Source organism: Entelurus aequoreus, linkage group LG26, assembly GCF_033978785.1.
Source record: "Entelurus aequoreus isolate RoL-2023_Sb linkage group LG26, RoL_Eaeq_v1.1, whole genome shotgun sequence".
Lineage (NCBI taxonomy): Eukaryota > Metazoa > Chordata > Actinopteri > Syngnathiformes > Syngnathidae > Entelurus > Entelurus aequoreus.
In genome coordinates, this window is record NC_084756.1 from 16856941 (window position 1) to 16884935 (window position 27995).

The 27995-nt window shown below is 36.7% G+C and overlaps 1 protein-coding gene and 1 long non-coding RNA gene across 2 annotated transcripts in view; both read left to right on the forward strand.

Moving 5' to 3' along the window:
* Positions 1-19347, forward strand: part of nucks1a (nuclear casein kinase and cyclin-dependent kinase substrate 1a) — a 38870-nt gene extending 19523 nt beyond the window's left edge. Inside the window, exons 3-8 of the mRNA XM_062037486.1 lie at positions 5371-5461; positions 10163-10209; positions 10284-10448; positions 10822-10971; positions 14436-14591; positions 18402-19347. Of these exons, the coding sequence (XP_061893470.1) occupies positions 5371-5461; positions 10163-10209; positions 10284-10448; positions 10822-10971; positions 14436-14591; positions 18402-18742 (950 nt within the window). The 3' untranslated portion in view covers positions 18743-19347. The remainder of the gene's footprint in view (positions 1-5370; positions 5462-10162; positions 10210-10283; positions 10449-10821; positions 10972-14435; positions 14592-18401) is intronic.
* A 1413-nt stretch (positions 19348-20760) lies between these two features.
* Positions 20761-22051, forward strand: LOC133643384 (uncharacterized). Its single transcript, XR_009824679.1, has 3 exons — positions 20761-20925; positions 21005-21070; positions 21595-22051. It is a non-coding gene; the product is annotated as an uncharacterized LOC133643384 (long non-coding RNA).
* Positions 22052-27995: the final 5944 nt, after the last annotated feature.

The following is a 27995-nucleotide window of genomic DNA, read 5'->3' on the forward strand; positions in this document are numbered from 1 at the left end:
AGGTTTAATTAGCATAACAAAGTAGATCTACTAATATAATGCAGGGATAGAGGCCATCACAACTGGAAAGCCTTTTGTTTACAAATCTCCCTGCACACACAGGACAGTCGTTAAGTGACCCAACCAAACCCAAGAGCACACTTCCGGCCTTCACAATATAAATCCTGTCTGAGTGCCGTCTTTTATAATCAATGGCACGTGGTGGTGGGCTTTGACTATTTTTGTAAAATATTCAAGTGAAAAGTATCTTCAATTCTCTGTAAGATTTTTATTTCATGGGATTTTCAAATAATACTAGCAAATTGTAAATGTATTGAAGTAAGCTTTATAAAAATGTGTTGTTGTTTACTTTTGTTACTTGCCAAAAGCATTTTCAATTCCATAATCAAGAATATCTTTGTCTAAGTCATAAATATATAAGACATAAATATAAAAAAATGGGAGGTTAAATTTTGCAGCCATTTTGTCCAACACAAGATCAAATACTTATCTTACAGACTAAAGATAGTATGTATGGTAATAGCATAATGTCTAATTATTATCATGTCAATTGAGGATTCTGGGTAGTCTTATACCCAAAACACAACACACTCAGTCTTCAATTTTTGCTTTAGTTGTTTATCGTCTTCTTCGTCTGCTTTAAGTTTAGCATGAGCATCAGTCTGCTTTGTCACGTAGCAACATTACAGTGCCACATACAGGATACCGTATATGGGGGAAATAACGGAATTTTAGATGCATCGCAATTCGGACTTGGGCGATTTATTTATTGTAAGTAAAAAATGCAAACAGTTCTAAAATTTGGCTGACTGCAACGACCCACCTCACCAAAAGATCTGACCAGCTCTTTTATTGTGGGGCACGTGTTTTCCAGTTTTTCCCACATTTGCATCAACATACATAAATTAGAGATCCATCAATAATCAATTTATAATCGAATCGTAGCTCCAGAATTGTAATCGAATCGTGGGGTGCCCAAATATTCCCACCTCTAGTATGTACTACATTGTTTTCAGTCATTTGAAAAGCTTTTCTGTTGACAGAAATTTCTTGATAAAACTCTGTGTGGACAGATATTTTGTTAAATAATAAAGCAAAAATGCCTTTTTGCATTCGGACAGGACCTGAAGGTTTTAAAAATAATACGCTGTGGGGACATATAGCAAACTTATGTTGGCTTTCTCCAAATTCCTGAGGCGATCACAGTACTTGCATGTTTATAAGAATGCACAGGAGTAGCAAACACAATGTAGCAGTCTTTTCAAACATCATTATGAGATGAAACCCAGCTGGTTTTCACTAAACTTTACTACACTGCAGTCAGGCAGCAGCATTAAGAACCAAAACCGGAAACCGATTTAACAAATTAAAAGCACAAAACAGAAAATGTCAGAAACAGAGAATCAACCAACCAAAGATCAGAAATTTGTAGTGCGTTTGAAAAGGAAACAGTGTCGTAAATTACGAACTCCAAACTAAAGCCTAATTCACAGCAAATGCGGACAAATTACTAAGGTGATATTTGTGGTTGCTGATACGATTAAGGAACAATCTCATTTTTTAGAAGGATTCAATCTTAAGCGATATAGTGAATTGAAATCAATTCAGTACCTTTTTAGTGAAAAAAAAAGTAATCAAGCAGTGTGACTGCGAAATAAATACTGGACACCGCAGGTGAAGTTTTCTATATTATTTTTATTTCTTGTAAGGGAATTAGGTATAAAATAATTATGGATACAAACAAGCAAGTAAACAATAATTAATGGCCAATGCATTTACATATTTAAATAAAGTTCAATTAACACTTTAGGTTGAAATGAGACTAAACCTTCTCGTTTTCAACATACTAGCATTTTTCTTTATAAAACTACAGTAACCAACATTTTACATTAGAATTACCTGCTAAATAAAGTTCCCTGACCCGGCCATACAATATCTGTTCCCCGCATTTATCTTGCTGTGGTGGTGCGCCATGATCAATTACAATCAGGGGTATTCATGAAATAACAGGAACAAGGAAACTTCACGTGCGGTGTCCAGCATCTAGTATTTATTTCACAGTCACACTAGTTAAAGGCCTACTGAAATGAATTTTTTTTATTTAAACGGGGATAGCAGATCTATTCTATGTGTCATACTTGATCATTTCGCGATATTGCCATATTTTTGCTGAAAGGATTTAGTATAGAACAACGACGATAAAGATTGCAACTTTTGGTATCTGATAAAAAAAAGGCTTGCACCTACTGGAAGTAGCGTGACGTAGTCAGTTGAACATATACGCACAGTTCCCTATTGTTTACAATGATGGCCGCATGAAGTGAGAGAGATTCGGACCGAGAAAGCGACAATTTCCCCATTAATTTGAGCGAGGATGAAAGATTTGTGGATGAGTAAAGTGCAAGTGAAGGACTAGTGGGGAGTTGAAGCTATTCAGATAGGGAAGATGCTGTGAGAGCCGGGGGTGACCTGATATTCAGCTGGGAATGACTACAACAGTAAATAAACACAAGACATATATATACTCTATTAGCCACAACACAACCAGGCTTATATTTAATATGCCACAAATTAATCCTGCATAAAAACACCTGCGTGTTTGTTATGCTAGCTCCTAGCTCCTCTGCTAGCTCCTAGCTCCATAGAACACGCCAATACAATTCAAACACCTGATCAACACACACAATCACTCAGCCCAAAAGACCGTTTACCTAACCCAAGGTTCATCAAGCTTATATATTTTTAAAAAGTTACGTACGTGACGCGCACATACGGTCAAGTTATCGAATGTTTAGCAGCCAAGGCTGCATACTCACGGTACCTGATATTCAGCTGGGAATGACTACAACAGTAAATAAACACAAGACGTATATATACTCTATTAGCCACAACACAACCAGGCTTATATTTAATATGCCACAAATTAATCCTGCATAATAACACCTGCGTGTTTGTTATGCTAGCTCCTAGCTCCTCTGCTAGCTCCTAGCTCCATAGAACACGCCAATACAATTCAAACACACCTGATCAACACACACAATCACTCAGCCCAAAAGACCGTTCACCTAACCCAAGGTTCATAAAGCTTATATATTTTTAAAAAGTTACGTACGTGACGCGCACGTACGGTACGGTACGTGTTATGCTAGCTCCTAGCTCCTCTGCTAGCTCCTAGCTCCATAGAACACGCCAATACAATTCAAACACATGATCAACACACACAATCACTCAGCCCAAAAGACCGTTCACCTAACCCAAGGTTCATAAAGCTTATATATTTTAAAAAAGTTACGTACATACGCAAAAAAAAGCCAAAGCTGCATACTCACAGTAGCACGTCTGCGTCTTTGTCATCCAAATCAAAGTAATCCTGGTAAGAGTCTGTGTTGTCCCAGTTCTCTACAGGCGTCTGTGTATCCAAATCAAAAGTCCTCCTGGTTAGAGTCTCTGTTATCCGAGTTCTTCCATCTTGACTGCATCTTTCGGGAATGTAAACAAAGAAGCGCCGGCTGTGTACTGTTGTGGCTGACTACGTTCGAAAAATACGTCCATTTCGCACCGACAACTTTCTTCTTTGCTTGCTCGGCTTCCTTCTCCATAATGCAATGAACATGATTGAAACAGATTCACGAACACAGATGTCCAGAATACTGTGGAATTATGAAATGAAAACAGAGCTTTTTCGTATCGGCTTCAATGTGGAAGGCATACCCGTGTTCGCCGGGCTACGTCACACGCATACGTCATCCTCAGAGGCGTTTCGAACCGGAAGTTTAGCGGCAAATTTAAAATGTCACTTTATAAGTTAACCCGGCCGTATTGGCATGTGTTATAATGTTAAGATTTCATCATTGATATATAAACTATCAGACTGCGTGGTCGGTAGTAGTGGGTTTCAGTAGGCCTTTAAATTTATTTTGCCAAAAAGTTACTGAATCAATTTCAACTCACTGAATAATTTTGGATCGTATGGTTCTAAAAAAAAAAAATATCGTCCTTGAATCACATCAGCAACCACAAATTCTGAATCAAATGGAATTGTTGTCAAAACATAATGTTACATCCCTATTATATATATACACACGCAAGAGCGCATAGACACACATACACACACATGCATAGAATTTTGTCCTGTTAGCTGTGTGTTAGTACAATACAGTGGAAGTAGGAATATTTCAGACATAGTTGCAAATAGAGATTAATCATGAATTATTTTAAAAAATTTATTAATTGATTAAAATGTTTCGTTTGAGCTTCCTTTTATGAAGAATACAAAATTCCAACAGTTTTGGTTTTTCACATTTGTATGCATTAAATACGCTAATATCAGTCGAGATTTGCTAAACTATAAATTAGTGCTGTCAAATGATTGTTTTTAAATCAGATTAATACCACTTTTGAATTTGGATTAAGCATTATCAATCACGGGGTATTACGTGCTTGTGTAAATTAAAATTAAATGCACGTAAAAAAAGGCCCCAATATTATACTAGATCCACTCGACATCCATTTCACCGGTCGCCCGGGGGCGAGGGGCTCCCCACATCTGCGGTCCCCTCCAAGGTTTCTCATTGTCGTGATTGGGTTGAGTTTTTTCTTGCCCTGATGTGGGATCTGAGCCGAGGATGTCGTTGTGGCTTGTGCAGCCCTTTGAGACACTCGGGACTTAGGGCTATATAAGTAAACATTGATATGGACACAAATGCAATTTTTAAGGCTTTATAGGCTTCCATAGTTAGTCAGCACACGCACACAGTAACATGTGTGCTGCAGAAACAGGAGAATCATTGAGGAGTACAAAATTTGCAGTCAGTATTTGTTTCTACAGAGTTTGGTGAATACATACCTTTAAGTAAATATAAACTGGCTGTTTTATGTCAATTTTGTTCTGTTAAAATCTCATTTGAGAAAAATGTGTAAAAGTTATTTCTGCTAATTTTAGGTAGCCTGTCAATGAGTTTGTCCATTGTACGTTAGCATTAAGCTAGCGGCATTAGTGCCAACCTTTATGCTGTATAATTGTTTTGTATTTTTAGTTTATACCAAACTGTATTATTAATTTTACATGATTCCTACATTTATGTGCAATTCAAATGTATATTAATGTACTTTCCTTTGTCTGCTTAGTTTTACAGTAACTTAATTGTGGAGACTATTAAACAATCTCAAATTGTTTTTTTTCCATGTTTGAATTCAAAAGACAGGAGGGTAGAACAATGTCAATAAACCAGGGGTGTACAAATTGCAGGCTATGTTATAAATTATCAGCAACAATTGAAAAATAGAGCAAATTGATGTAATAAAATAAAATTGATAAAAAAAATTCAACATGATTTGTCTTGTAAGAGTGATGAGATTTTTTATCTGTAGATGAGGAGTATGGTGGCAGTAAGCCGGCCAAGGTGCGGAGCGCTCCCCGTGAGCTGAAGCCGAGGCGCTCAAAGAATTCACAGGATGAAAGGTAAGCACTTGCCTAGTCTTTAGTGTTCACAAGTTACTGACCACGTTTTTGTATCTGCATTTAGGGATGGGTACCTTTTCATATTCGTACAGATACCTGGCAATACCAATTTTCGGTGCTTTTGTGCAGGGCTGTAGCTATCGATTATTTTAGTAATCGATTACTTTGTCCGATTAATCGGATAAAACACACACTTTATAGAATCAATGTGTAATTTAGGGAAAATAGTTTAATTACCGTATTTTCCGCACCATAAGCCGCACCTAAAAACCACAATTTTTCTCAAAAGCAGACAGTGCGGCTAATAACCCGGTGCGCCTTATATATGGATTAATATTCATATTTATTTTCATAAAGTTTAGGTCTCGCAACTACGGTAAACAGCCGCCATCTTTTTTCCCCGTAAAAGAGGAAGCGCTTCTTCTTCTACGGTAAGCAACCGCCAAGGTGAGCACCCGCCCCCGTAGAAGAAGAAGCGCGCGGATATTACGTTTCATTTCATTTGTGTATTTCTGTAAAGACAACAAAATGTCTCCTACTAAGAGACACGCGTACAAGGTTCCACTGACTTTTGATATTCATGTGAACCGCACTGTGGATACAACGGGAACACGTACGGTGAATATTCGCACCACAGGGAATGAGAAGTCGTCCTACTGTGGTTCTAGCTTGCCATGCTAACGGCCAGAAACTTCCACCCACGGTGATATTCAAAAGGAAGACCTTGCCAAAAGAGAACTTTCCAGCCGGCGTCATCATAAAAGCTACCTCGAAGGGATGGATGGATGAAGAAAAGATGAGCGAGTGGTTGATAGACGTTTACGCGAAGACACCGGGTGACTTTTTTCACGCAGCGCCGTTCCTGTTGATCTACGACTGCATGCGCGTCCACATCATCGATGGTGTCAAAAAACAAGTGAAGCACACCGAAGAAGAATAATTCGAGGGATTTGTGGATGAGTAATAACTTCAGAAAGTGAGCTTTAAATGTTTGTTTTGTGTGTCGTGTGACACTAACGTATGAGCAACGTTGAGTTATTGATGTTGCTATTGCCCTGCACTATTTTGAGTGTTACTATTTTTGTGATTGCACATTTGTACATTACATTTTGGGAGTGAACAGAGTTGTTAGAACGCTGGTTTGTAATATATTATTAAAGTTTGACTGACCTATCTGACTGTTTTGTTGACATTCCCTTTAGCGTAGCGTAGGTGCGGCTAATAGCACGGGGCGGCTAATAGGTAAACAAAGTTTTGAAATATTCCGTTCATTAAACGTGCGGCTAATAACACGGGGCGCCTTATGGTGCGGAAAATACGGTAATCAATTGTTCTGCTTGCAGTTACTTTCATTCTTTCAAAATTGAAATTGTATTTTTGACGTGCATTTATTAAACAACGACAAAAACTCTCCGCTATTTGCCTCCACACAGATCACAGAACCCACTCTGAACCGTTTTCATGTGTGCTCTATTGCAGCGGCTGTGCAGAAACTGTTAATGTATAAAAAAAAATCTGGGCACGCCATTGCGGTTTAGATTTCCATTCATCCATCCATTTTCTACCGTTTCTCCCTCTCTGGAGTGCGGGGGGTGCTGGAGCCTATCTTAGCTGGTTACATCCATCTTTATTGGTTATACTCATTAAATGATTAATCGAAGCAACGTGATTTAAATCAAAGCTTTTTTCTAATCGATTAATCTTTGCTACCCTTCTTTGTGTGTTTTATTAATAAAATCTTGTTTGCTGATTATAACTGTGTTGTCCAGATGTTATATATGGTTTTGCTATATATGGGTCTCATTACAAGTCATAGTCATATACAGTGTACTTGTCGAGGGTGTACCCTGCCTACTGACCGAGTGCAGCTGGAATAGGCTCCAGCCCTCCCGTGACCCCGAGAGGAACAAGCGGTAGAGAATTGGATGGATGGACAGTAGTAGACTTCACATGCAGTTTCAATTCCAAGACATTAGATGGCAGTAGTGAGTAGGCTATATTGTGTTTGTCTGTAAGCCTTTTTCGTTGAGTCCACTGTGCTGGTCTCGTCTTTTGTTTAGTCCTACAAAGTGTTTATATTGTAATTACAGTCGTTACTCTTTTACTGCGGTTAATTGGGTTTGGACATGACTGCGATAAACGGATATGCGCGAGTAGTGTTGTTACTGATAAAGTGAATATTGTCGTAGTTAGAGCATAAACTGTTTACCACCTTCAAAATGTGTTTTCCAATATAGTAGCCTGCAGTCTGTCCTATTGTAGGATACAGTGCAACGGTTCCGTACTGGCACCGGTGCTGATTTACAAGGTAGTAACTGGACCGGAATTTAAAAAAAAAGCTATAGGTGCATTATTCCGGCGTTAAATGAACGCCGACTCATCATCTGGAAGTGCCCGGCAGTGGAACTGTAAATGTAAAATCTTGTAAGTAAAGTAGCATCCGGACAGAAGCACGCAGTCTGACACTCTTTTTAAACTTTATTGCTGATCTTAAAACACCAACAGCAACATAACATCGTTAGCACAGCAACGTTAAGCTCGCCAATATTAGCAACACATCACTGCCTCATTGGGCACCAATGCAAACTAGGATGCTTTCAAGAACACAGAATTTTTATAAATCAAACATCAACTCCAGTCGTTTTTTTGCACATTCTGTGTTCTGTATTGCTGCAATAGGTATGACAATATGTTGTAGATTTATTTCTTATATTTTAATGTTAGTTATTTAATTTATATCACTGAAGTATTTTAATTACTATTCTGTTCAACGTAATTGTCACAAAATGTTATGAATATTAAAAGTCTGTTTTTTTTTGTTTCTGTTTTTTTTTTTTACAAGAATTTACAAGTTTTTAAGTACTGGTCTGGGCACCGTTTTTAAAGTACCGATTTGGTATCAGTATAGTTTAAAATGATATGATACCCATCCCTACTTACCGGTAGCCGGGAGGATCCTTAAAGCGTCATTGCTATGGTCATCACCTAGCCACTACATGGAAACATTTCATCACATCCTGGTTAATTCCTCCATGTTAGAACTACTCTGCTTCCATGTGCTGAAACCACAGGTTTAAGCTGTTTTACAAAAACTTGGTCAACTTAACTGTTGCAGCTATTGTCTGATAGTTAAAGTACCAATGATTGTCACACACACACACTCGGTGTGGCGAAATTATTCTCTGCATTTGACCCATCACCCTTGCTCACCCCCTGGGATGTGAGGAGAGTAGTGAGCAGCAGCGGTGGCCGCGCCCGGGAATTATTTTGGTGATTTAACCCCCAATTCCAACCTTTGATGCTGAGTGCCAAGCTGGGAGGTAATGGGTCCCATTTTTATAGTCTGACTCGGCCGGGTTTTGAACTCACAACCTACCGATGTCAGGGCGGACAATCTAACCACTAGGCCACTGAGTAGGTTAGCATTGTGTGTCTGCATTGTTGCACGCCAAAACTGTTTTATTGATGTCAAAGCGCATCAGGAGTTCATCTCGACTTTGCCCGGACAGTGGTTGATAGCTGATAGCTGTTTCAGTAAGTTATTGACGTTTGAAATCGCTTGATTAAAAGGCCAACACAGATTTGATAGAGTATTTCCTCATCATGGCCCAGTTGTAGTGGCCAGGGGATGTTGTGGGCTACAAGTAAGTACAATAATCTACAGTACAATAAAACATACTGAAGGCTTCTATATTGAGTGAAATGAGTGAAAAGGTATATGGGTGTTAATTAATGTATAGAGGGTACTAATTATGGTAAACATAATTAAAAATGTGTCAACAGTTTATTTTTATGCTCTATGAATATATTTGATGTGTTAATTGTGGTCATGTCCGGACCCAGCTAACCACAATAAACGAGGGACGGCTGTAATCGGATTACAAAGCGCACTCCTTACTCAGTGGCTTTAATTTAGCCATCTGCTTTTAAATTTAGATTGAGATATTTTTAGGCATGCATTAACTAACAAAGTCAATTAAGATGATTACTTCATTCAAAAATGTATATTCATACTGTAACTGTGCTGCTCATTAGGCTGTTACAGTATAAAAAAGTAAAGGAATGTTGTTCACAAAGGTTAGTCAAACAACACCAAATCTATCTTGGCGTACATCCACTAAAATTATAGCTACTATTCTGGCTATTTTACACACAACTTCGCCTCTCTTTTGTTAGCTATCTAGCTAACAAGGTAACCAGCTTACTGACTTACTTCAAATGTTCCCACATTACAGATGTTGTGCCATGAAATTCCATCAAGGTTTGCTTTACAAATCAAGCAAGTTATCAAGTCTTTGACGTGTTAAGTTTGATTTTTTTTGCAGTAGCCGCAGCCATTTTTCTTTTCCTGTTGCTTGGCAGTCATTGGTTACCCTGACATGCGCATGATTGTCTCTGTCTGGAAAAACATGAGCTACGACATCACTATTATCAACAAATTATTTTATTGACAAAATTTGGTGTCAATTTGTTTTTTTATCAAGGAATCGTTGCACCCCTACTAGTTAGTGATTTTAAACACAAGTTAACAATGTATTGTTTTTTTGGGGAAAATAAAGTGCGTCACAATAGCAGAAGCAACCTGTTACTATTCAGGCCATTTCACTTTTGTTTACTTTTCTATATTATAGACATAGATAATAGATTACGTTTTTATAGATGATTGTTCTCTTCTATAACAAGTCCATATTTTGTTACCAGTGAGGACACGGAGGATAAGATCGCCAAATCTAAAAATGACTCGGCGGGTAAGACCATCTAAACGCTGCACATCAGCAAACAATGAGAAGGTTTTGGAGGTATGACTGACCTGTTCTTGCAGAGGACTTTGGAAGTGAGGAAGAAGAGAATGAATTTGCAGAGGAAGGGGAGGAGGAAGAGGAGGAAGATGGAGGAAGTGACTACGAAGAAAAGAAGGCAAAAAAAGGAAAGAAGCCCAAGATAGAGAAGCCCAGCAGGAAGACACCAAAAAGAAAACGGAGCGCAGGTGTGTTTAATAAATATGTTGCATGTGGATAACCTTCATATTTCATGAGTGAATACTGTGACAAGGTTGAATTTAAAGTAGCGACTTTAAGTAGCCAGCTATGAACAATAAATTATCAAGTGGATTAATAGGAGTTTTGAGAAATAATTATACAATTCAACAGACTGAGCATGATTGCCAGATGGGAAATGACAAATTATCATACCTGAAGTTGAAAATTAATGTATTTGAGGAGAAAGATCGTAAATAAATGTTAATGAATGTTACATTGTTAACATTAATTTCAATGTGGTAGTTTTTGTATAGTACTTGTTTGATCACTAGGCTACACAAACTCAGAATAAAATGTAGTGTTTTTTTTTGTCTTGTTAAGATGACAGTGACGATGAAAAAGAAGTCAGTCGAAAGCGAACAATACGCCAGGCAGCCTCCAAGGCCGTGTCGAAACAGCGGGAAATCCTTCTGGGTGACGGAGGCAGTGAGGATGAAGAGCGTGATGACCCAGAAGAAGCTTACCTGGATCGTAAGTACACCTGTGCAGCTTCTATCTGTGTGTGTCGGAACTCCTCTTACAACACACCTGCTTTGCCAGAGAAGAAGCTGCAGAAGGGTTTTGTTTACCAAACATTTACTGAGTGTTGTTAAAAGGAAAGGCCATGTAACACAGTGGTAAAAATGCCCCTGTGACAACTTTTTTGCAATTTATTGCTGCCATTAAATTCTAAGTTAATAATTATTTGCAAAAAAAAAATAAGTTAAACATTAAATATCTTGTCTTTGCAGTCTATTCAATTGACTATAGGTTGAAAAGGATTTGCAAATCATTGTATTCTGTTTTTATTTACAAATTACACAACATGCCTACTTCACTTTTGGGTTTTGTAACTAGGGTGTTGCTGTAGTTTTTTATTTTATTTTATTTTTTACTTCAGATGCAGTTTGTAGTCATTTGTTGTATGTACTTATTTAGTTATACTAGTGGTGTTCCTCAAGGTTCCATTCTCGGTCCTCTCTTATTCATCATTTGAGCTATTCAACTGGTGGCCGCGCGAGTTCACTTCAAAAAACTTTTGAGAGACATGCATTTTACCAGCAGATTCTTAAAACGACTAAAGTGTGGTCATACAAAAGATCTTTGACTTGCTTTTTTGCAGAATGTCCTTAAAAACAGTTGCATGTTCCTGTCACTCTGACAAAAATATAAATATGCCAAAATCAAACGCCCACTGTAGAGGTCACTGGTTCTTATGAATATACAAAATAGGAATGAGTAGAAGTTTGTCTGGACCCCAGGTCCTTAACTTTCTGGAAAATTGGCCCCCACAACAATTTAGTTGTATGTCACTGGTCTAAGCCTTCTGGTTAATGTGGTATATAAACAATTAGCGACACATTCACGTCCTTACTACCTTGTTTTTGTTTTTTAATGAATGTATTTAACCTTTATCCAGGTTAAAGCAGTTAAGAACATATTTCAATTGACAATGCTGACCTAGCAAAGAGGCTGCATTTACATGACAGAGATGTTGAAGTGTGATGATAGTCTCATCTCTCTTTTACCAACAAAAATGACTGCTACAGATCATTCTAAACAGTTCACAAATGCTCTTAACATGCGAGGATAAATGTGTTTGAACATAAATGAATGTTTAAGATGGACAAACACAGAGAATGTCTGCAACTTATGGATAACTGAGCAGACAAGAGGGAAGTATTTGGTGATTATTCTTTCTATAATTATAAATAATTAAATTAGTTATACAGTATTTAGGGATGTGACAAGGTAAAAGCACTCCGCACACACTGGATTGCTTCTCAGGACACCACTGCAGCAGCACAGAGATAAAACAATACATGATACATTGACACACTTCAGTGTTTCCCACACATTCATTTATTTGTGGCGGCCCGCCACGAAAGAATTACGTCCACCACAAATAATAAAAAAAAAAATATTTTTTTTTTTTGTCCTGTCCAGCTTCTCAGGCAAGTCATATAGTTGATGTAGATGCCCATATAGGCTGTTCAGATTTATTTTACAAAAGAGAAGTGTAGGATACTTCTCTTGTTGCCTATTTGTATTTGACCACTACTGTTTTCTGTTTATTTGTTACTGACTGTGGCAGGACACCTCTGCCTCTATTTCAGCCCTTTGAGACACTTGTGATTTAGGGCTATATAAATAAACATTGATTGATTGATTGATTGATTCACTTTATGTTGCTGGTAAATAATATGGTTAAAGTTAAATTATTTAGTATGCACTAATTAAAGGGGCAGATCTTTAAGAGACATTTTAGCTTTTATATTTTATAAGATATATTTTTTGTAAGAACCACAATTAATAAATATATTTCAGTGAATAACTTATTGTTCAAATCTGTATATAAACATGTACATAAAGTGTTGTAATTATATTGTAAAATGGATGGATGGATGGACTTTTAAAACAAAACTGCTATTATTAATTAGTAAGTATACATTTTTTGAGCCTTTTTAGAGAAAATCATATTGTAGTAAATTATGCAAATTACTCGATGATGTCATGGTGACCACGCCCATAGCCACACCCCCACCGCCACAGGTATCTTGGCAGTTTATGGGAAACACTGCACTTAACTGTGATATCAGAGATGCAGAAGACTTTCATAATGTTCCTTAAAAATACACTTAATTACATTTTCTAAAAAGGGAACAGCACTTTTTTGGGGGGAATCGGTCACAATCCTTATGTGAGACAAGCCCACGTTATTCTTTTTTTTAAAATTAATTCTAACTTGTAAATAAACACTAGCAAGAGTCTGCTAACCGTGAAACCAATGGGAGTCTATTCCGCCCTTAAAACGCTCTTTAAAAAAAACAACCTTCATTTTATATACAGACTGTAATAATATATGCTTTATGTAATGTTTTTACAAATTAACCATTAATCTATGAAAGACAAAGTTGGATTTATTTGTGCATCGTATTTAATTGACATAAGTGCGGTGCTGCTGTGATCGTGACGCTAATGAGAAAAAGGATACGTTTGTTTGCATTTGATTTCCTGCTCCAAATATTAGTTTAATCTACAATTCATGTCTGCAATTGTTTTTATGTGTGTGAAGTTTATATTTTGTCTCATTATTTAGCTATATATGTCCCTGTTGTTCAGCAACGTTTGCTAGCGATCTCGATAGATTCAGTATATGATGTTGACACTACGAGAGATTTATTCATCTAGTTTATTATTACTATTAAGGATATTTCCCTGATGCTAACAAATATTACCAAAGACGCTGTGGTCATCCATGTTGAATAAAGCACTTGGCTTTCCTGCGCAACAATAATTAAGCTTTTTAGTTTCTGTTATGAAAATCGAGACAGAAAATACGGTGGATTGGACCAACAATCACGATATTTATTACTAGGACTTAACATGAGGTTAGTTTATTTGCACAAGCAGGTTTTTGTAGTTATTTTTAGATAAAGCAACCACAAAATAACTCGAACCAATGCGATCTCTTGTCTTTTCTTTACCTTTATTTCTGCTCTGAAACACTACCAATATAGTAGAGAATAAACAACTGAAACACCCAAGAACAGAACAGCAATACGACATTTTCTGCTCAAATTTTACATTCACTCTCACTTGTTTTAAACGCTCAAGCTGCACGACCATTGTGTGAATTAAGCCGTGAAGAAGAAAAACGGATGTCCCATCAAATGCAACCCAACAATTGTTATTGTATAACAAAGAACATAATTTGCACTTAAGAAGGCATAAAGCCCAACAATACAAGTTGTTTTACAAAAATGCATTAATTTGCTTGAAAAAAATGTATATTTAGTTAATAGTATCCAATTAACTGGTTAACCTATTGATAATGTACAGTCCTCGATTATCAAAATAATTTTTGCAGCCCTAATATTTTTATAAAGCAGATTTGTCACTCGATGCATTTTTGTATAATTGACATGGTGTAAAAGCTCTTGGTGTGTTTGCAGCTGATGAGTCTGGCAGCGATGAAGACTTCATGGTGGAAGATGACGATGACAGCGACTATGGCAAGTCCAAAAAGAGAAGCAGCAAGAAGGTGATTCGACGAGGAAGAGTGGACAAGAAGGAGAAGAAGTCTCCTAAACCAAGATTAAAGGCTACAGGTGAGCTGTAGCTCTATTTCAAAATATTGGACTTGGGTTCAATTTCCTCGCCTGTCCTCTGCTGGCCTGCTGATCAATATATTACAACTTGGGGTGTCACAATCGTATACTGATGTCAAGTTTCATTTATTCAGACATTTAACAGATAAAGAGAAGACATTGCCTTAGATTGAATACCGGTCTGATATCAGGAAAAAAAGTAATTGTAAGGGCTTTTATGTAAAACATGCAGTCTTGCAGCAAGTTTACTTGTGCAAAGCTGGACAGCCAGTTGACATCTACTAAATGTCCTCCAATAAGTACGCGTAAGCACTGCAGTGAAAAAAAGGCAACTCTTCACATGCAGGGCAAACGGGCTGGTGCTTGAGCATGGTTTATAATTATGTACTTCACAATTTTTTTTACTATACTAAATACTGATATATTTAGCACAATATTTTATATTGTGTCTGCTGATGTAGTTCTGTTGTAGTTGTAAAAAAGGGGAAAAAAAAGATTGATACCGATAAAAACAGGCCGATATATACGTCAAAATGCCGTTTATCTGTCGATCTCTAGTTATAATAACAAGTAAACAAAGTGTATTCATTATTATTCACGTCCAGCCAGAAAGAATAAGCTGTTGGAGCGTGCATACACACACTACATCACAATGGCGACACACGTTCACGTGACAATCACTGCATGGATTGATTCGGCCTTTTCAAGTTTCTTGGATTCACATGATGTCATGTCCGGCTCGTGTTTGGCTCATTAAATATGCGTGGTGGTCAAGCCAGTGTCTGTCCTCAGTGGGTACTCGGTGCCATTTAAGCTTTCTTGAAGAAAAATGCCCTCTGCTTGTGTTTTCGACTCTACGAACGGTTCAAATCGCGAAAAGGATACACTTTTCTTCAGAGTTCCTTTAGAGGTAATCAAGAAGGAAGGGAGAGTGCAAGATATTACGAAAGACGACGAGAAAAGTGGCACGCATTCCCGTCCAAGGGAGCATAGTCGAAGAATGCACAAGTTTGCAGCGATCACTTCGTTAAAGGTTTGTTTGATATGCTTTTATCGTTTAATATTTCCCATTTAAGTATAATCTTGATATTAATTGTATTTCTTAAAAAACATTTTTCCTACGAGTGTTACGTAAACCATCAACTCTGCCAGTCTAAATAACAGAAAGCAAATGTGAGCAAAATCTAAAAGAGTTAAGCTTTTACCAAAGGCATTAATCATAAATGAAGCTTTCAGCACATACACAATGTTGACATTTATAGTTACAGGCCTCAAATGTTTACTTTTTAAGGTCAAGGCAAGTGTTGCCTTAAAGGAGGGCTCATATTTTAGAGCACCAAGGCAAGTTAGAAGGGCACCAAGGCAAACATTATTTTCTTTTGAGGCAGGATATATATGTGTATGTATGTATATGTATATGTGTATATATATATATATATATTAGGGGTGTGGGGGAAAAAACGATTCGAATTCGAATCGCGATTCTCACGTTGTGCGATTCAGAATCGATTCTCATTTTTAAATAATCAATTAATTTTTTTATTTTTTTTAAATTAATCAATCCAACAAAGCAATAACATAACAATGCAATCCAATTCCAAAACCAAACCTGACCCAGCAACACTCAGAACTGCAATAAACAGAGCAATTGAGAGGAGACACAAACACGACACAGAACAAACCAAAAGTAGTGAAACAAAAATTAATATTATCAACAACAGTATCAATATTAGTTACAATTTCAACATAGCAGTGATTAAAAATCCCTCATTGACATTATCATTAGACATTTATAAAAAATAAAAAAAATTAATAGTGTCACAGTGGCTTACACTTGCATCGCATCTCATAAGCTTGACTACACACTGTGTCCAATATTTTCACAAAGATAAAATAAGTCATATTTTTGGTTCATTTAATAGTTAAAACAAATTGACATTATTGCAATCAGTTGATAAAACATTGTCCTTTACAATTCTAAAAGCTTTTTACAAAAATCTATTACTCTGCTTGCATGTCAGCAGACTGGGGTAGATCCTGCTGAAATCCTATGTATTGAATGAATAGAAAATCGTTTTGAATCGGGAAAATATCGCTTTTTAATTGAGAATCGCGTTGAATCGAAAAAAATCGATTCATCGAATCGTGGGACACCCAAAGATTCGCAGCACTAATATATATATATATATATATATATATATATATATATATATATATATATATATATATATATATATATATATATATATATATATATATATATATGGCCTTAAGACGTAACTGCACTTTTTGTCCATATAGATAAAAATAGTGTTCATGTATGAGATCTAGGGCTGCCAATTCTGGCCAAAGTAATAATTAAGATTGTTATCAATATTGAAATCATGATTACTGATTGTTAGGTAAATCAGTGTTGGGATGTGAAGGTAATACCACCATGTCATTTGTAATGTCTAACAAAAAGATTATAGATAAACGTTATCCATATATCTAAAGACAAATATATATATTTTTTAAATTCTTTAATAATATCAAATTGTCAGCTTTTTGTCATTACCTAACGCCTTTTATATCTATTTTTACATTTTGATTGAGGGAGGTTTTATTTATTTTTTTAAGTTATTTACATTTATATGTACGTATATGTAGATGCTGTATTGGGACAGATCCATAAAGAGTTTGAGCAGAAATATGTCGTATAGGAATTAACTACACAATAAAACATTAACAAAATGATATGTCACATGAATGTTTTTTGAAGTAATAGCTTTGTGACATGAAAAAAAAACAAGTAATGTAAAAAAAACAACATGGCGTTTACTTTTTGATATCAAAATAAAACACAAAGGAGTTTGGCTAAGGAAGATGGAGTCTAATAAATAAGCTTTTGTCTTCTCCAACGCCTCCCTAGTGTTTTAGTACAATAGTTTGGCCAACAACAAAAAAAAACGAAGCGATGCTGCTCACATCAAATACACAAACCTCACAGCCTTTGTTTAGTGCAATGAGATGACAAAACATTTTAGCTAGTATTGATGTTATTAAAACACTGATACAGTTTGCAGTTAAATAAAGCAAAGACTTTATAAACAAGTTGTGACAATGTTCACGACACATCGCCTGCTGCAAAACATCAAATAGTTTTCACCTTCGCTGTGTACTTTTAGTGTGGGGACAAGTGTCTCCAATATTGTCCACACCTGTCTCCATCTAAACACAGCAATGCGCTCTTAAGCGCAAGGCGGGAAGAGAGGGAAAATGGCGTTAAACCAAGCGCTTGGCTCCGTTTACTCCGAGGGGAAATCTCCCGAGCAAGGTCCGTGTCGTTAGTCCGCCATGATTATCAAGCCAAACGACGCTAGTGCGCATGCGCCTGACTTCCTGTTGCCTAAAATGCATTAGACGGTGTTACTAACAGTCTGGAATTTTATCACAAATGATCATAATACTGTATATTATTACATCCCTCGTCCATTAACAAGTAAAAAGCCAAGGGCGGTCACAGCATGGTCAATTTTTTGGACTTTACAGCGAAAGACGAGGGCGGTTGCCGCAGTTAAGTTCGAGCCCTGCAGTTATATTTTGATAAAGACGGGAAGAAACACACGTACTGGTAAATGGCGCGCGTGCAACATACAAGGTAAGAAACATGGCTGTAGACTTGAAGTTAAATCATGATATGCAATCTTACCCGAGCAAAAACAATGCATATGTATCCGGGGGAGTCTTGATACTAATTTCCTTGACCCAGCCACTCACGACAAAGTTGTAGGCCTGACTGACAAAAGGATTTCTTCCTGTTCTTGGCAGTGAACCCCAGCCCAGCAAAAGGCAAGGGCAAAGGTCACACCAGCACCAAGGTGGCGGAGAAGAGTTCCCCTAAAGAGGAGGAAGAAAACGACCCTGAGAGTCCTTTGGGAGAAGAAGAAGAGGAGGAGGAAACTGAGAAGAAGAAAAGCTCTCCTACCCCCAAGGTGACGAAGAAAGCTGATGGCAAGGAGAAGAAGGAGAAGGAAAAGGAGAAGGAGAAGGAAAAGGAGAAGGAGGAGAAGGAGAAGGAGGAGGAGGAGGAAGAAGAGGAGGAGGAAGAAGGTGACAATGAAGAGGAGGAAGGAGACTCTGAGGAGGAAGCTCCTTCTGGGGAAGACTAGACGGTATCAAGTCCATTGTTCAAGTTTTGTTTTTGCTTCTTTTTTGGTGTCCTGGATAAATGGTTTGACCTCCATGTGCTTGTTATGACATCACTTTTATCTTCTTCTTCTTCTCTCCACAAGTTCACTCATGCTTCTGCTTAAATCCGTCCTGTCAGCAACTTCATCTCCTAATACTATTCTTCTTCTGGAGTTCTCCTTTCTTCTCTTCATACAACATGAATGCTCTGACTTCCTGTGTGGACAGGAAACTAAGACAATAAAAGTATGTGATTTGTACAAAAGGTCATTTCTACATCTGCCAGCATGTGTTCATGTTTTCATGTTCACCTGTGAGAAGGTCCGCCTATGTTCCCGGTTTGCTTTACTTTGGAAACCTTGCAGTCCATGCTGCTGCCCCCTGCTGTTCATGTGAAGCCATTGCACCCAGGCGCCACCTAAAATCTTACTTTAATTGCTTTGATTTTTGTTAAGAAATACAAGCTTTTTTTCTTTCAATTTGTTGCTTTATCTTTCTTGTTCATTGTACTAGTTCTCTATTAAGAATGTTTTGTATTTTTTTTTAAGAAACAAAATAAAATGTATCTTGATTTTAAAGAAACAAACGATCTCGAATTCCGATCTTGAAATTCTTATTTTTTAAACTCCAAATAAGATGATGGAAAGACTAACTTCTCACCACAATGTGAGCTTCCGGTGAGGATAAAATGACTTGTAAATAACTTCAGATCGCCAACAATCTCATCTTAGCTGTTAGCAGGTCAATAAAGCGTCTCAGAATAGCTGCTTCAACTCGTATCATTTTTACACGTGTTCAATTTAGACATTGAACTAGTATTTAATGACAAATGGCCACAAAACAGCATCAATATCTGCTTTGTACATATAAAACAAATGAAATGTTGCCAGTCAATAAATAAAACACACACTTTCTTGTCAGATTGTCAAACTACAGACTGTTTCTTCTTGTAGTCCATTCCAGTCTTGCGCAGGTCTACAATCTCAGTCAAACTATTCGGTCTTGCCCATGTGGGTGTAGAGGTTTGCACGTGTGACAGGTGTATTTTATACAAGCGAGTTGAAAATAGGAGTACTTTCTTAAACTGACAGAACTCATTTGTGTCTCATGGACTCATAACCGCTGTATAGAAGAGGGAAAACTACAAATAAGACCACCAGAGGGAGCCAAGATGAATACAAATGCAAACTCCACTTTCCAAACACTACATGAGAGGATGATAAGAAATAAGCTAGAACAGAAACCAAAGATAAGACACTCCTATTTAGGTCGGTTTATGTTTTGTCAATACATTTTCTTTTGATGAATGGAACTTGAAAAAAAACAACCGAAAAATGACTCGATTATTTACATTTAATTTTGATATCTAAAAAATAACATTGAAAAACAAGGAATATTTTTTTATATATATATTGAAGAGCAATAACTACATCTAAAAACTGTGATTTCATATTTATACTTTATGTAAAAAAATTCAATTGTCAAAAGAAACACAAAAACTGGTCCTTGTACCTTCCGTTCATTCTTTTTCCAATTCTGAAACAAACCAAAAAACTAAAGTGTTTCGATTTTTGTTATAAATGGCAGATTTTAAAACAAACAAAAAAGAATTGATTTTCATTAAAATATTGCCATAAAAGTTTATTTTATGCTGTTTTCCATTTATGTTTTTTTATTTTTCCAAATAAACACAAACATCGAATATATGTTCATCCAAAATGCAAAAATGCTTGGTTATGTATGATGACAAATTGAACCGGAAGCAGTATTTTAAAAAAGGTCCGTGTATTTCCGTTCATTCTATTTCCAATTTTTAAATGCAGGCTGACCATACGTCCTCTTTTCCCCGGATATATCCTCTTCTGTTGGGTTTCTTAAATGCGTCAAATGTCCGGCATTTTGAGTTAGGGTTGCGTGTATTTTCAATGTACGTCCAGAGTTAAGAAGGGGTTAAACAAAACAAAGTGTGGAGGCGTGCGTGTAATACGGGTGGGAAATAAGCCATATTTCCTCTCATGGCATCCCCTCATATTACCTGCGCCCTTTCCACGTTTAATCTCGCGAGTTTAACACACGCGCTCACGTGACCCGCTGTAGCCTATCGATCCACCGTCCCAAGATGGCTGCTCGGTGCGGTGGCTAAGCCTGGGGACATCTGAAGACGGTATGTTTTAAAGTTGTCGTTTGCCTGCATATCGTAAAAACAACCGTCCAACATATTACAACTATTTTTAAACTTATAGGTGCCGACCATCAGGGCCGAGTTGTGACGAGAGAGTGTGTCGATGTTAAGATATTAAGCCGAGTTGGTAAGTGAATCTGTTTGCTAATAGTAGCTACTAGCCGTACCCATGTATTGTCTATGGGCGGTTAGCATCGGCTTTTAATCCCGTTTCCTCCAATGTTTCTGATCCCATTGAATCTATATTTATGTCGAGTCTTTATTTTGAGTACTTACATATGGTGACTGAGTGTTGTGGCGCTTTAAGGCCATTTGCACTTTTTATGCTACGGTAAAGACAATGAATGAACACTGTTACACTCGTCATAGTGACGTCACTGTTATTGTTAATGTTACACCCGTCATAGTGATGTCACTGTTATTTTCTATTGTTTAATTGTTCATGTTACACCCGTCATAGTGACAACACTGTGTACTGTCATGTTTGTTATTTTGTACATACATGTGATATTGTTTAATATTAATGTTAGCAGTATTATTGCTAATAATTATAATAAGTGTAACTTATTTATTGAAGGTCGAACGATAGATGACTTAATGTTGATGTTTATGTGCGCACATTGATTGAACTCCGGTCCTGTGTTTACGTAGGCCAGGTCCCTAAGTCTTGGATGGCGAGCTGTAGATAGGCCGTGAGCCCGTGCCCAAGGATCTCCACCTCTCAACCCCTGAACTCCACCTGCTCTGGTCGGGCCGGTAGGCGGCTTATAGCCGAACCCCTTGCCTCGCACCATACTCTGCGGCCCTATACTACACACCCTGCCCATAAACTGAACTCTCACTACAAACTGCCATATCCACAACCCCAACCCGTGTGGCCTTATGAACTGTGAATGCGCATATGGACTGCGATCAGTCTCATATGACTCCTATGAACTTTAAGAACTTTAATTTGATACTATACCTTGTATGAATTACCTGAACTCTTAATCAATGAACTAAACCAACATTGTTTGTTGAGATTCCTTTGTTTTTTTTCTTTTGTTTTGAATGGCCATTCCTATCAATGTCTGTCCACTATTTGTTGCACTGTACATATTTAAATAACACCAGTATCATTTAAAACATTTAATTGTGTCTGTCCTACTCTCTCCGAGTCGTAATCTAGACTTCTGATTAGCCCAATATTGAGAACTTCTACTATACTAGCTAAAGTAAAGTCACTTCGTTTCATTTACTCTTTCAATTTCCTTTCCGTCTATTTGTATTCCTGTCAATGAGAAAGGACGCAAAAGAATAAGGCTCGAGCCTTATTCTTTATCCGCTTCTGCTACCGGAGTTTTTTGTTAAATCTGAAGATTTTGACCACTGATTTGCGATCACAGCCGAGAGTACCCTGGCATCTTCGATCTGATTTTGGACAGTAAAGAGGCACTGATACGCTGAAATAAGGCGAGTTGGAAGAGCCGTTAGCCTCAAGCCAAAGGCGCCTTGCCGCAGTTCAAAGCGGTTGCCTAGCAACCAAAAGCTACGGCGAGTTTACAGCTGTTTTAAAGTGATCCCAACGTCGCAGAATGGCGCAAGATACAAAATTGTTGGAAAAAACAAGTTAAAGTGCCGCAAGTCGCCAAAGAAGCAACTGCCGTTAAGATACAAAGGCCCTGACGTCAGCGACTGCCGCGATGCGAAAAGGTAAAGGAAAGATTGAAATCCCGAAACGTTCGGGGTCAGCTGATACAGAACACAACTGGGAACAAGATTTGAGGTTGGACACAGGACACGATGGGAATCAAGAAGCGATACTACAAAAACTTAACGAAATGAAAGAAGAAATGAAAGAATATCTGAGAAAAGTAACAACAGAACACAAACAAGATGTGAAAAGTCTGCAGCAAAATATAGAAAATCTGCAATCTCAGAACAACAGAAGAAATAATGAAGCCACTGAAATGAGCAAACAAATGAAGACCCTTCAAGAAGACAACAACATGCTGAGGAATATCATAGATGAAATGGATCAGGACAAACGAATGAATGATATCATTGTGACAGGGCACCGAATTAAACCAAGATCCTATGCGAAAGCTGTGAATAATGAAGGTGAACCTGATGAAATGGATATGGTCTCAGCAGAAGAGCAAGAGGTCAACTTTCTGCAATCAAAGGAAATTGAAATTGACATTAATACCATCGAAACATGCATCCCACTGAACGGAAGAAACAACAACGCCACTCCAGTCGTGCTTGTGAAACTCGTAAACAGAAAATCTAAAATGGCATTGCTGAGACAGGGAAAGAAGCCGAAGGGAACAAATGTGTACATGAATGAGCATCTCACAAAACGTAATGCTGGAATCGCCGAGAAAGCACGCGACTTGAGAAAGGAGGGAAAAATCCAGGGAACTTGGAGCGCCAACTGTAAAATCTACATCAAGCTGAATGGAGGTCCAGAAGCAAGAGTAATTGTTGTCCATGACATCAAGGACCTGGACAATTTTTAAAGTTTAAACAGCTTCCACAACGATGATAATGGACTCTGACAGAAAACAAGCACCCAGCATCGACACCACTATGTTCCAAGGGACGACTAAACAAGAGGACCTAGATTCAGGATTGCATCCACCTACACTTATAGAGATTATTGAAACAACATCAAAGATTGTTGAACAAGAAAATATGGAACTAAAACATTTCTGCAACAAAGATCACAAAAACCAGGATTTGGAAAATGATATAGATCCAGATACAAATTTTTTCTCCCACATCCGTAATAATTGTTTTTATTATACAGATGATCAATATAATAGCAACATTACATGTGATAACAAATTGTCAATTATTCATTTTAATAGCAGAAGCTTGTATGCAAATTACAACAACATTAAGAACTTTTTGGAACACATCAATGAACCCTTCAAAGTGATTGCTGTCACAGAAACATGGTTTGATGATAAAAAAGGAATAGATTTTGATCTGGAAGGATATGAACTAAACTACATCAACAGAACCAACAAAAATGGAGGAGGAGGAGCTGTGTACGTGATGAAGAACCTGAACTACAAAGTGGTAAAAAACATGTCATTTGCTATAGATAATATCTTAGAATGTATAACCATTAAAATATGTCAGGAAAAAAGCAAAAACATTTTCATTAGTTGTATATATAGATCACCTAAGTCAAGTATAGAAACATTTGAAGAATGGATCAAAGCAACATACATGGACTATGGTCAAAGAATAATGTTCTTATGTGGTGACTTTAATATTGATTTATTGAACCCTAACAAGCAAAAGTCTATTGATGACTTCATTGATACAATGTACAGCATCAGTTTATATCCTAAAATCACAAAGCCAAGCAGAATCACAGGACACTGTGCCACGCTTATTGATAATATTTTTACCAATGATTTTGATAATAACACTACAAGTGGTCTACTTATAACCGACATTAGTGATCATCCGCCAGTTTTTACAATATATGATGGAAAGAAACTACAAGAAGAACATCGAAGACAAAAGGACATTTCGAAGACTGTGCACAGAGAAGAGGATGATTGCCTTCAAAATTGAGCTACACAAGCAAGATTGGGACAATGTGTACAATGAAAAAGAGGTTGATGAAGCATATGAACATTTCTTATACAAGTTCATAATACTTTATGACAAACATTGTCCATGGATACAACTCAGTAATAAACAGAGAAAGAATAATCAACCATGGATGACAAAAGGATTAAAAAATGCTTGTAAGAAGAAGAATACACTATATAGGAAATTTATAGCACAAAAAACTACAGAGGCAGAAATTAAGTACAAAAAGTATAAAAACAAGTTAACAGACATACTACGATCATGTAGAAAAGAATATTACAGTGAATTATTGGATAGGAACAAAAATAACATGAGAGCAACATGGGGCATCCTTAATAGCATTATCAAAAATGGCACAAAGAGGGACTACCCCCAATACTTCTTAGACGGAAATAAAAAAAATGACAACAATTGTATTGTTGATAATAAAGGTAAAGTACTGGTAATGTTTATTATCAATGGCACTATTTCTATTGGTATTCATATTGCTCCATTTTTAGTGTAATAATGCTCATTGTCATTTCTGTATTTTTTTTATTTTTTAATTTTCGCTAACTGCTTATTTGCTATTACTTTTACCACCATATTTGTACATGTCGTATTTGCTGATGTTGCTCTGTTGTTGTTGTTGTTGTTTTTGTCTCTCTGTCTAATCCCCCTCTTGTCCCCACAATTCCCCCCTCTGTCTTCCTTTTTCTCTCTTTCTATCCCCTCCTGCTCCGGCCCGGCTGCACCAAATGATAATATAAATACATTTAATAAAGTCAAAATACAAGTAGGGCAACAAGAGAAGTATCCTACACTTCTCTTTTGTAAAGTAAATCTGAACAGCCGATATGGGCATCTACATCTGCTATATGATTTGCCCGAGAAGCTGGGCAGGACATTATAAAAAAAAAATTAAAAAAAATGACAACATAAAGGAAGTAGTTGAAAGCTTCAATAATTATTTTGTAAATATTGGACCAAAATTGGAAGAAAGGATTCCAGACCCAGTTTCAATCGAGGACTATAATGATACCAGAGAGCGAAATCCCAACTCCATGTTCCTCAGTAATGTGACACAGGAGGAAATAGTTACAATCGTGAAAAAATGTAAATATCAACTGATTGTAACGGAATTGATATGGAAATGATAAAAAAGGTTATAAAAGAGATCTCAGGACCATTAATGTATATTAGTAACCTATCATTTCAAACAGGTACATTTCCAAACAAAATGAAAATAGCTAAAGTTGCACCAATTTATAAGACTGGAGACAAACATCAATTTACAAATTATAGACCTGTTTCTTTACTTCCACAATTTTCTAAAATTATTGAAAAACTGTTCAATAACAGATTAGAGAGTTTTATAAATAAAAATAGAATACTTGAAGAGAACCAATATGGATACAGAGCTAATGTTTCAACTTCAATGGATTTAATTGAAATTACAGAAGAAATTACCAATGCAATAGATAGTAAAAAATGTACGGCAGCAGTGTTCATGGATCTAACTAAAGCATTTGACACTATTAATCACAATATTTTAATCAAAAAACTAGAACAATATGGCATCAGAGGGTTAGTCTTAAACTGGATTAGAAGTTATCTAACGAACAGGAAACAATACGTGAAGCTAGGCGAACACACGTCTACAACGCTAAATATATCCTGTGGTGTACCTCAGGGATCAATACTAGGACCTAAATTATTCAATCTCTATATAAATGACATTTGTAAAGTTACAAAACATTTAAAGTTAGCACTATTTGCGGATGATACAACAGCGTTTTGTTCAGGAGAGAACACACAGAAGTTAATACAAATAATAACAGAAGAAATTAACAAATTAAAAAGATGGTTTGACAAAAACAGACTATCTTTGAATCTCAGTAAAACTAAAATATTGCTATTTGGTAACAGTACAAGAGAAAGTCAAACACAAATACAAATAGACGGAAAAGAAATTGAAAGAGTAAATGAAACCAAATTTCTAGGTATAATGATTGATGATAAATTGAACTGGAAATCTCACGTAAAAAATATACAACATAAAGTAGCAAGAAACACGTCAATAATGAATAAAGCAAAACATGTTCTAGACAAAAAATCACTTCATATTCTCTACTGCTCGCTAGTGTTACCATATCTGAGTTACTGTGTAGAAATATGGGGAAATAACTACAAATGTGCACTTCATTCATTAACGGTGTTACAAAAAAGATCAGTTAAAATAATACATAATGTTTGATATAGAGAACATACAAATCCTTTATTTATTGAATCAAAGATACTGAAATTCCACAACATAGTGAATTTGCAAACAGCTAAAATTATACACAAAGCAAACTATAACCTGCTACCCAAGAATATACAACAATTCTTCTCAACAAAAGAGGAGAAATATAATCTTAGAGAAAAATGTAATTTAAAACATTTGTACGCACGTACAACACTTAATTATGGAATGGATTAAGCAAAGCAATCAAACAATGTACTAATGTGATCCACTTCAAGAAACTCTTTAAACTTAAAGTGTTTACAAAGTACAAAGAAGAAGAACCATGATATACATTCTGAATGTATTTAATTCATCCATTCTTTCACTCTCAAAATAATCTTACTTATCTCATCATATGAAATGTAACTTACTTCACCAATTATTATTTATCTATTTATTTTTATTGTGATTACTTAGTACATTGTGAATAAATTGAGAACAGGAAGTGAACAAAAAAGTTTAGCAACTGTTATGTAAAAGAAAAGGGGTAGGATTAAATAAGCTCTGCTTCTTCCTACTCCTTTTCGAACATGTTGAAAAGAGAAACTGGAAATTGTGATGTATCATGTTGTATGCTTGCATGTTCGAAATAAACTCAAACTCAACTCAACTCAAAGTACCTGTTACATGCGCACACAGAAACAATTGTGAGGGAGGGGCAGAGACAGAGAGCTAGTGAGTGGAGAGACAGATATGAAAACAAGAAATGCCGAAACGTAAATGCAACTTCACAGATGATTTGCGGGAAAAGTATTCGTGTTTTGGTCCTGGCCGTGATACATGGGAAGCAGAATGCACTGTGTGCAAAGCAGGAACGTATGTATCTGTGGCAAATAAAGATCTACAAGCCCATATCGACACTACAAAGTACAAAACAGCTGTGTAGGGCGAGAGCTCATCTGCTAAATTGACAAGTACTTTGTGCGACCTGGAAAAGGAGAAGACATTGTAAACGCAGCAAAGGGTGTTTTAGCATTCCACACAGTTACAGAATATAAGTGTGACTTATTTTGTTATACTGTCAAGCAGTATTGGTGTTACCGCACTTTTTGTGTCTTTTTAAGCATTGAAATCAGAAAGGACTTTTTTTCTTTTACCTACCGCCCGGCTTGCTTGTTTTATTGTCTCGATTATTGCTTTAAGCCAGTGTTTTTTTTGTTTATATTTGCCAGGTCACATTTCCGTCCCCGTG